Below are 10,802 nucleotides of genomic sequence, written 5' to 3'. Positions count from 1 at the left end.
TGTGCTTACAACTACATTATAACTGTTTATACTGTATACTGATTATAGGCCTACATGCTAAATATGGGGGGCTTAAAGTATTGTCAATAAAAAATCAATTAAATAAAACAGAAAAGTGGCTAATCTTAACATTGGAAGAGTTGCAAACAGTGAATTTGTGGCATATTTCATTATTTTTGCTTCTTAAAATTACTGAAACGATTATGCAATCATCAAAAGGGGTAAAACACATGAATGGGTGTTGGCTGCGGCCATAACATGACTATTGTGTTGCTACAGCACAGACAGCATGTTTTCGCAGTTACCAGACCTTCCCTTTACCGTTGTGTCACAAGGGAGGAAATGAAAACAAAAAGGCAAGAATTAAAAGCTGAGTTTTGAATTAGTGACATTCAATTGAGTGATGCATTTGCACAATTTTCAAACCAGACTGCTTGTTTTTTTTAAATAAGGGGCCTTACCAAGGGGTATTGTACCAAAACTGTGTAACTGTCACGGGCTGTGAACACTGAGTTCAGACAGTCATTAACCAATAGGTTATGTTAATGTACCATGTTAGTGATCAAATGGGGCGCCGTTATTTCTCTCGGGCAGACAGATATTTGCACTCGCACTGGATACAGATAGAAACCGCATGTCAGAGAGCCATACATTTTAAATGGAGAGAGGGAATTTTATTCAAGAGGATATTTGTCATGTAATAAGCCAACTAAATAGTTTTTACTTTACAGAAGTTATGTCTTAATGGTCTGTCTTTCTTCTTATAGTATCATGCCTTTGTAATTTTCCCTTCCAGTTTCCTCGTTTGTGGCTTGCTCCCAGCATTTAATTTACCACATTATTGTCTACATGTGTATTAGGATTTCCTTCCCCGGGCTATCCTCTCAATTAGAGACTATATTTCTATTAGAGAATTATATGTCTATATCTATGTTGTGTAATTCTCTATTTTGCATTTTGCTTTTAATACTTCCCCTTTGGAGGCTCAGGACTGCAGTAGAGTTGGCCCATCCAAGTACAAGATTTGTGTCTGGGTCATAGTGGGTTCAACACTCTTTTCAGTGTTTTTGCATATTGAGATTCAATCAGATGACTGCATGTAATCTGAAAGGAGTTGCCTTTAGTGAGGAAATCCCAAGAGAACTGTCGCGTGTGCAGCTCTACTGAGCCTTTTAGCCTCATTAGGCTCACAGTTTTGGTTTTATGGATTCTAATGGGTTGGTGTTGCTATGCGCCTGCTGGATGTGGAGGTATGTTATTGTTTTCTAACGTGTTAGCCAAAACAGTTTTATAATGTGATGTGTGTCTGGCAGATTGTCTTGGAGTTCCTTTGTCCCTTGTTGGCCATAAATGTATTAACATAGCTTTAAAATATCCAGATTTTCAGAGTAAATCCTCAAATAGCAATTAGTGTATGTGAATTATTTTGTAAGTTATATGGGGTATAAGCAGAGAACAATGCAGATTTCCAGTATTCTATCTTGTGTCATCTCCGTACAACACCAGATACTGAAAGGTCTACACACTTTATTTGTGTTGAAGAGGCATTGTGCCAGTAACAACTAGCCCATTCCAACCTTCTCTTATAAATTTCAGTATTGCTTGAAGCTCTCGAACAGCTGAGTTGTTGTTGGACCTCACAGTCTATGAAATGTCCCTTTAGTCTTCATGCTGAGTTATACTTCTAAGTGCTTTGGGGTTATAATGCTACAACTGTTGTCTGTAATGGCCTTCCTCCAACAGGCAGATATCAGCTTGTGGAAAAACATATTTCTCCAATATACTACCTTTTATGGCATCTCCAAACAACAATTGTCTATAATTTCATTATAATTACTGACAATAATAGGACACAATCAAAGCAAAATTAAATCAAGCATAGCTGATTTTATGGCAGCAACACATTTGAATGAGGAATGTTAGACAAAAGGTCTGCCAGTATAGAGAAAATGATGGTCTGTAAAATGTCTGATTTATTTTCTAAGTGTGGTATTTTTAGCAGCATAAATGACCTTTCCAAGAGTGTGTGTTTTTTCAGTCTTGAGGTCTGGAAAACACAAAGGTATCCAGGCATTTTGAAGACATACCCTCTGTACTTTGGGTTTTTTTATGTGTTCGTATAAACCCATTCTCCTCTGGGGTTGTTTTCTTGGGCTACATCACTGGCAGAAGTAACTGTCCCTCTTAATATATTGTATTTTCGTCTAGATCTGGAATAGCTAATATGTTGCTTAACTTTATTTCCCGTTTGTCATGACAACCAGTGTGTGCTTACAGCAGAAGGACACATTTTGACATGCTGGAGTTTTATTTCTAAATGACATAATGTAAATCTCCAGAACAAATGTCCAGACCAGGAGGCCTTGCAAACTGCAGTGCAAACCTTTGTTCGTTTGTTTATATTACACTTTGGTGACCCTAAACCTGCAGAGAGGGAGTCTGATGTTTTATCTGTGTGTGTGTGTGGGTGTGTGAGTGGGTGTGTTAGCGTGTCTGTGTTTGTCTGCATGTTTCCAAGCATAACTGATAGGGTTTATCTTACAGTGACAGCATTTAACCTGCCTTAAATATAAGGTTATCAACCCCAACACCCAATATCAAATATCCTGTGAAACTCTTATTTATTGCGTTTAGGTAATAGTACTTACAAGTTGTGGAATGAGGAATCTATTTTGGAAAAGGAGACGGATAATCTTCAATTTCAAAAGTGGAATTTTTGGATCTTTGTTGTGGTAATATTCATCAGTCAGAGGAACATATTTTGTTTGATTATAGCTTGTCTACTTCAGTAACAATGTGTACACTAATCCCTTTGAATACAAGATTGCAGGCATATTAAGGCATAACTAAGTATATGAAGATATCCCAGCATTATATTAGATCAGAATGAGCGATTGTTCTCATTATCAATTAATCCGCCATTTATTTTTATGGATATTCCATTACTTGGAGATAAGTATGTATCTCAAAAAACAAAACAAAAACATTGTTTTTCTTTATAAAAACATAGTATACTGCAAGGTCGATTCAGAAACATGTTTTGTATCTGGAACACACACAACAGTATCAACAGCTGCTAGGCTGTAACTAAATAAATAAAAATGGAAATCAAGTGTAAGGGTCAAACATTAGAGCACACATGTTGACTGGCCTCTGGCAATAAGAAGGAAACAGATTATTTTCCAGATTCCAGTAAAATCAATTTTTTCCTCATCTCTGCTCAGCTTCCTGAAAGGACAAATATTTATTCACGTTCAGTAAACTACCAATACCCTTTAAGAATTGAGTGACTCTTATTTGAGTGTGCTGTGTGGAAATGGCAATATCTTAAAGCTGCTTAAAGTTACAAGAACAACAGGGTTTTTCCATGTAATAAAAAATCATCATTTCTTAACATGAAGCATTCCTTAGAACAACCAAACAGCAGAGCTCATACATACGTCTAGCATTCCTTTCATTTATATGTACAATACCTGTGATTATACCCCCAGTTGCATTGTGTTTTCCTGACTGTTGACTCACTTCTTATTCTTTTTATGACAGCAGGCAATCAGTCGCTCAGCACTGGATTTCTTCAGGATCATTAAACAAGATCTGTGGCTGATAGCTGAAAAAATGACTAGTGAGTGTAGCTTCAGAACTATCATTTAAAGTTTTGTTTGACAGCAGAGGGAGTTGTGATACATGTAAGGTGACTTATAAAGGCAGCGCTTGAAAATTGGACTTCGTAACGTGTGGTCCTGTTGTGTGGATTTGAGAGAGAGCAGAGCCTTGACCCTTTGGAGAGTACAGAAGTCTGCAGTATATCTGCTGAATACATGAAAAGATGAGCAGTTGAGTTGTGGATTATTATGTAATCTAGAATGCCAGTGCCAGAGTTTTGGATTTGAAATAAAAAGAGAGTGATTTAGTAAGGAGACTGGATCTGGTCTTGAGGGAGCCGCTGCAGTTTAGACAAGAAGCTGAAAATTGAAAAAAATAGTTTGGGCACAGTTATTGTTGATGAGGAAATGTGTGATGAACAGATGGTTTTCTTTAAACATACTGAATGGGTTGTGCCTTTTTTGGTAGGTTTTGCACAAGAGTCAGTTGACTAAGATTTAAGAGTCAACGTGGTCTCGTCAATAATGACATTATGTTGAGTGTAGAGTATTGAACATGCAGCTTCTTCATTCTGAGATTAAGTCTAAGGTGTCTGGCAGATGTTAATGTCAATGATGCAACAATTAATTTGTCAATGTGTTTTTGATTAAATCCTTTAGTCTATAAAATGTCCAAAAATAGTGAAAAATGACAATCACAACCCTAGATGCCATCTTTAGATTGCATGTCTTGATATTCAATGTACAATTATACCAAACAGAGAAAAGTACAAAATCCTCACATTTCAGAAGCTGTAACCAGAAAATGTTTGACATGTTTAAAATGTATGCCTCTGATCTACACCATTCAGCATGAGCAGGCTAATTAGCAAAGCAAAGAAGCTGTTTCCTCTCCTCTTCAACAAACATCTTCTATGAGTGGAATGCAGACATGTTATTGTATATCACTGGCAGTGATGCTATACAAATAAGCCTCCGCTGAGCACACAGCTGTGTGTGTGTGTGTGTGTTTGAGTGTGTGATACCCTTTACTTTTGTAATTGTTATCCCTGTTAGAGAGAAGAGCTTGCTGGGATGTGATGAAGCGGTCCTCTCGTGCATGTACTGTATGCATCATCTTCTTCCTCTGTGCACACTTTTTGCTTTGACAGACTCATAGTTTCTTCCACTTTAACTCGTGTGTCAGTGTGAATTAGTGTGTTTCATTACAAGACAAAGCCAAGCCAGGCTGGTCCACCATGTTGGTTCAGGGGAGGTCCACTGTTTATAAGGTAATTAGAGTGCTTATGGTTCAGCCCGGGTAACTGAGGTCAGACTAATCTATGTCTAGATTTTAGAGGGGCCCCTGTAAAATGATATGTATCACCGGCAAAATGAAATAACCTTTAGGTGAAAAAAACAGGTGGCAAAACAGTCAGATTGTCTGTGATGTCCCGCTCACTTTGAACAAGTGCAGGAATCACTGTCTCAAGTTAAATGTCAGTCAGCGAGCTGGTATTGTGTGGGGCTTTGCGACTCTACAGACTCTTCCTATTGATATTCTTGTAAAAAAAAAAGTGTCATGAATGCTTTTGGGATATCTTCCCTCCTTGTTCTCTCACTCATGAATATGAATGAAATCCACATGTGTTTTGAATTTCTTTGATCATTTGCATGAAATACATGAGCAACTAACAAGCTTGCATAGGATTGTATTCGTAGCTGTTGTTATGAAAGGTGCTAAGGGCGCTGTGCGTCATCCCTCAGCGTGGTCTTGTTTTGTGTACTGAATATTCTAAAGGGCTTTATCTCTAATTATCCATACTTAATTTTTTTGGATGGTAGTTGTTGTATTAAATAATAAAACAACAAAGAAACATTCACATCGTGCTCTTTGACTGTCCCCTAGTGTGTCACTGCGGAGAGTGATTTAGATCTGAGCTGTTTCTGCTGTTCAAATAGTGTGAGCAGAGCTGAGGTGGACTGCTAAATAGCTTTTTGAGAGTCAGTGCCAGATATTGACTCAGACAGTTGTTTAAATATAGACAAAGCTGTTTGGAAAGAATTCTATCCTTTTTCGATTTAAGCAGTCTGGCTTGCATTTATAAAAAGTTACTTTTTGAAAAGTTAACTTGGCCCTCACCATGGGAAACATTACAATTTTACCCCAAGCTATTTAAACACTTACCGTACTGGAAAGGTGTGTTTGGACCGCAATCACTAATTGCAGCCTTAACCATTGCCACAACATGTCAACTTAAAACCAGGCAGTAAAAACAAATGTAAAACAGTTTGAATGTATATTTTCAACTATCAGCATTTCAGTATATGGAAACTCCAAGCACATACTTACAAATAGCTATACACCTATGGTATATGATGAGAATGTTATTTTCATGTATCAGCAGTTTATCTCCTGAGACCTTTCATATCAAAGACCTGACATATTTTCCACCCTAGGTTATTAATCGAATAGCTGGTTTGAGGTAATTTTATTGCGTTAGTGCACTGACCTTAAGCTTCATATCCCTCACCCAGATTCTTTATGTTTATGTATGTTGTTTGAGCTTGTAGACAGGCCATACCATACCATCTCGGTTCTGGATGTCTCCCAGTCTGCCTGTTTTCATGTCCATGTGTCAAAATATAGAAGGTTATCAAAGGGACAACACGAGATATCAACAATTTTAAATTAAATCAATTTGTATGAATGGAAAATGCCAGATAATACTGTAATTGTGTTTTAAAAGTGCTTTAATCTGCAAAGTAACCAAATATCACTCAGATTTTAGACAGAGTAGAGTTTATTTAATGATATAATGAGTGAAAGTATAATAAAGTAGAATATTGTAGGGCTAATAAGCATTTCTTTGAGTAATTTAATAAAGATACAGTTGACTAAAATTGAACTTCAGCACAGTTATGGATCCAGTTTCCATGGGATGTTGTTGCCTGTTTCATGATCTTCTGAAGAGGGACATAGATGTTTGTTTTCTCATGATTGGTCAACTAACCGTGGTTATTTTGCTAAGCTGGTTATTTGCTGTAAGTGCCTTCTGTCCTCCTGGGGATGTTATTGTGACGTGAAATATTGGTTCACACAGGAAACCATTCTCAGATCAGCTCTCATAGTCATAGCCTCTCCCATCCCAAATCACCACAACTTATGCTGAAATGTAATAAACTTACACACATTAAAAGACAGACACGGCGACAACTTTCCACAGTTTAACATTCAATGGTACATTTTACTGTATAGTTATCGCATCTAAAGACATGCAGTACTTCCATGCATAATAGATATCCTAGATTTATAAAACAATTTAGGGTGCAAGAAGAGTGAGTGGGTGCTTACGTTCCTAGTTCAAGTTTTTGAGACCAGTAGAGACTTTTACCAGTGTTAAGGAAGTTGAAGAAAGACCCAGAGACTCTAGTTTGGCTATGAATTAAATGGAAACATTTTAGCCTAAGCAACGAAAGCTACTCATTTCAGAAGAACAAATTAAAGTGCCTGTAGACACATCTACACAAACACACTCTACACTTCCACTTCCACTTAGACTAGCTTTGAAATTAAAGTGCCCAGGTTACCGTAAAACTTCTAATAATAGCCCAGGCTTTTATTTTGCTTAAATCACTGAACTCACCCTGCCTTTATTGGAGACAGGTGTCTGTATGGGACAGGCGTTTCATTCCTTTAGCACAAAAATCTTGCTCACCAAAGATGGAAATACTATAATACTGTGCTGCTTCTCTGAAGTTTTGTTCAGCAACACACACACAGTGTAATAAGGTGCATAAACTCACAAATGCACTACACATGGCTTGCTCTCACCTCATAGAGGGCCTCCTTAGTGGTCACTGTTCCTCTTCTACATCAACCACAACTGCAGGAGCTATGGCGGTGAGTGTCAGCAAAGACTTGAAATGAGATTGCTGCAGGTTAATATTCTTCAGTGGGTCCCTCAAGTTAATTATGGCTCCTCTTCAGGTAGTAAATATTCAGTTGTGTGAGAGAATAAGTACTTGGCTGCTCTGTATATCCTGTACCCATCAAAATGACTGTAAAAGCAGTCAACTGTAGAAGGTAGACCCATTAGATTGCAGTGGTGCAGCGTCAGTGATTTACTTTGTTTTACCATGGATTATATTTCTGTGATGATGTTATTGCAAGTAGCGTGACCTTTTTATAGATGGGTCATTTCATTCATAAATAGAATTGGAAGTAGCAAATGGAAAATCTTACTGTAATAAGATGAGAAACCCTGAGATTCTTGGTTTCAAAATGTATTACTGTGATACCCTCATTCTTTTCCAAGTCTCTAATGGGCCATTTAAGAGAAAGATCTTAGAAATGAATCTTATATCTGTCAGTTTAACTGTCTTCAGATAACAATGTCTGCTAGTTTTCCATAACATTCCCCCAAATGATTTCCTTGTGTATCATGTGTATCTCTTTATTTCTCCTGTTGTGTAATGTTTAGGAGCTGGAATTCAGACAGTTTTAGGAGGATGACAAGTCTGTCAGTCCACCACTATGGTCCAGACTGAAATATCTCAGCAACTATTGAATGAATTGCAATTACATTTTGCACAGAGATTCGTGGTCCCCAGAGGAGGAATCCCGCTGACTTTGTTGGTCCTCTGACATTTCCTCTACCACCACCATGAGGTTCGAGTGAAATTTCTTGACAACTTTTGGATGGATTGCCATGAACACATATATGTTCCCCTCAGGATGCATTAATAACTTTTCATCTAGCGCCATCATCAGGTCAAATTTTAAATTTGTGCAAATACATTGATTTCTGACCAAATACCTGTGTTTAGTGCTTCAGGACACTTTCTTTACACATTCACATCAGCCTCATGATGTGTTTAGTGCTAATAAGCCTATGTTAGTACATTAACACACTAATGAATATAATAAACATCATACCTGCTAAACATCAGCATGTTAACGTTCAGTAACCGCACACAGTTGGAGTGACTTTATTTGCTTCTTCAGACAGCTGGTAGTAACTGAAGCTCATTTATAAGGGGTGTCACACCCATGCCCTGTGATCTTCTACTTAAGTGCACTTTAGAACAAATATTACTGGAACCACTATAAAAAAAATGCAGATGAACATTTAACAGACACAAAACAAGGGCAAATTGTACTCAGCTGCAAAACTTTATGGGCGTGTTGGGGGGGGGCAGATAGCGGTGGCAAGTAATGCACAATTCATAGTGCTATCAGAGGCTGCATCCATTCTGAATTCTGGTGAATTTGCCCCTTAGTCTTGTTTTCCTATGGGTGACCTGGTTGAGTACAGATTAATCATTCGCAATTACTTAAAATAAATAAACAAATTAAATCAATTAAACGCTAGTGAGCAGACGAGGGAGAGCTTTCATTATATGAAATTACCAGGCAGGCCCATAGGAATGTCCCTATCATCATAACTGGCACTGAATAAAAGCTGTAAAGTATTACAGAGTAATCTTTTTTCAGTACCACTATCAAAGTAAGTTTGACTGCACTATATTGCCATGACTTCATGGTGTAATTGGATTTTTTTTTATCACCCCCTGTTTTAAAGTAACACCTGGTAGCACTTTTCCTTGGAGCCGGGTGCAAGCGAGGGATGAATATTACCTCATGATGATGTGACTTGTGCTGATAAAAAATATTGGAACAATATGTTATTGTGGAGATGGTATGAATACAACTTAACACAGTTGAGGGAAGAAATTACGCAACAGAGAAGATGTTGATGGAAAGCTCATTAGTTTGTTGCTTCACATTGTCTCATCAAGTTGTCTCACCTAACAAACACAGATGTAAACTACATTGATAAAGAGTGAAAAAAATCTAAGTGTGGATGTTTGGATTAGAATGAAAGCTTTAGAAATTAAATGAAAAGGGAAGAAGAAGTATACAAGTGAACAGGAGTCAGCATAGTCAACCTGATGGGGGATTTTAGCCATAATTCAGAGGAATGTCATCAGACATGAACAAACATGCAATAGAAGGCCAGACACCGCAATGAGAGCTGCAGACAGCAGTATCTGTGTCAGTGTGTGTGTGTGTGTAGTCTGGCCACATTAATGTTCTTAAACATGTTTCCCACATTAACATACACAATTATAAAAACAGACAGAAGCACTGGATCACCACAAATGCTGCAGATCCTTATTAATATTACATGTGAAACATTATGCACATTATATGGGACTTATTATGTGATTGTTAAAGTCTTTTGGTTGGATGTCCATTTGATGTGTTACAGAAAGAAATGTTGCAAGGGCTTCAAGTTTGTGCTGGGCCAGTGCATTCCTGAAGGTAGGGAAAACTGTTTGGATGTCTGTCTTGTGTATTTGTGATTTTTGAATTCTCTCCCATCATGTCCCATAAGATCTTTAGTCCTTTGCCATACTTTACTTTCTCTTGTTTAACAATCCATGACAGGCATGTTGCTTGAAGTTTTAACTTGGGGTGGGGGGGGAATGATACTGTAGATGGATATGAGATTCCCTCTTGTGTTTTCTTGTGTTTACACTGATGAAATGCCTCATGTATTTCTGTAGACTATGATGTGTGTGCTGGCGCCCCCTGTGAGCAACAGTGTACTGACCATTTTGGTCGGGTGGTGTGCACCTGTTACCCCGGCTACCGCTATGACCGTGAGCGCCACAGAAACAGAGACAAGCCCTACTGTCTGGGTGAGACCTTGTAACAAAAATTCCTTATTAAAAACAAGGAGATGCTTTACCTTCTGACATTTGTAACAGGTGAAAGTGTTAGAAAGCATCAACGTGACTAATTTTAGGTTTATTTTGACTTTTAATCCATTCTCAATTGACAATTGTGTCTCTGTTTTCATAAATTATTGGGTATGTGCATGTTAATTGATGTATATCATAGTTAATTAAATTTAGATTGTCTTTCTTTGATTTGCTTTCTGTCTTTTTGTCTCTTTGTCACTGCATCATATAGACATCGATGAATGTGCAGACAAAAACAGGACTGTGTGCTCTCAGATGTGCGTCAATTCTGTGGGGAGCTACAGGTGTGAGTGTGAGAAAGGCTATTTCCTGGAAAAAGATGGGAAAACATGCACCAAGGGGGAGAGAGGTGAGAACAGTATTTTTACACAGACGTTTTCTCTTTATTCAAGGCGACATCTGACTGTGATGTGGGGCTGACCACACATTTGTTATTTTGTGTGTGTGTGT

General features: G+C 37.8%; 1 protein-coding gene across 1 annotated transcript in view; it reads left to right on the top strand.

Annotated features, from left to right (window-relative positions):
• Positions 1-10,802, top strand: part of ccbe1 (collagen and calcium binding EGF domains 1) — a 34,872-nt gene that overhangs the window by 13,791 nt on the left and 10,279 nt on the right. Inside the window, exons 3-5 of the mRNA XM_035667355.1 lie at positions 9,857-9,909; positions 10,155-10,289; positions 10,564-10,701. Coding sequence (XP_035523248.1) covers positions 9,857-9,909; positions 10,155-10,289; positions 10,564-10,701 — 326 coding nt within the window. The remainder of the gene's footprint in view (positions 1-9,856; positions 9,910-10,154; positions 10,290-10,563; positions 10,702-10,802) is intronic.

This window comes from Morone saxatilis, unplaced genomic scaffold (genome assembly GCF_004916995.1).
Source record: "Morone saxatilis isolate NCDOM2014 unplaced genomic scaffold, NCSU_SB_2.0 Contig21, whole genome shotgun sequence".
In the NCBI taxonomy this organism is placed as follows: Eukaryota; Metazoa; Chordata; class Actinopteri; family Moronidae; genus Morone; species Morone saxatilis.
This window is presented reverse-complemented; position numbering and strand designations above follow the sequence as displayed.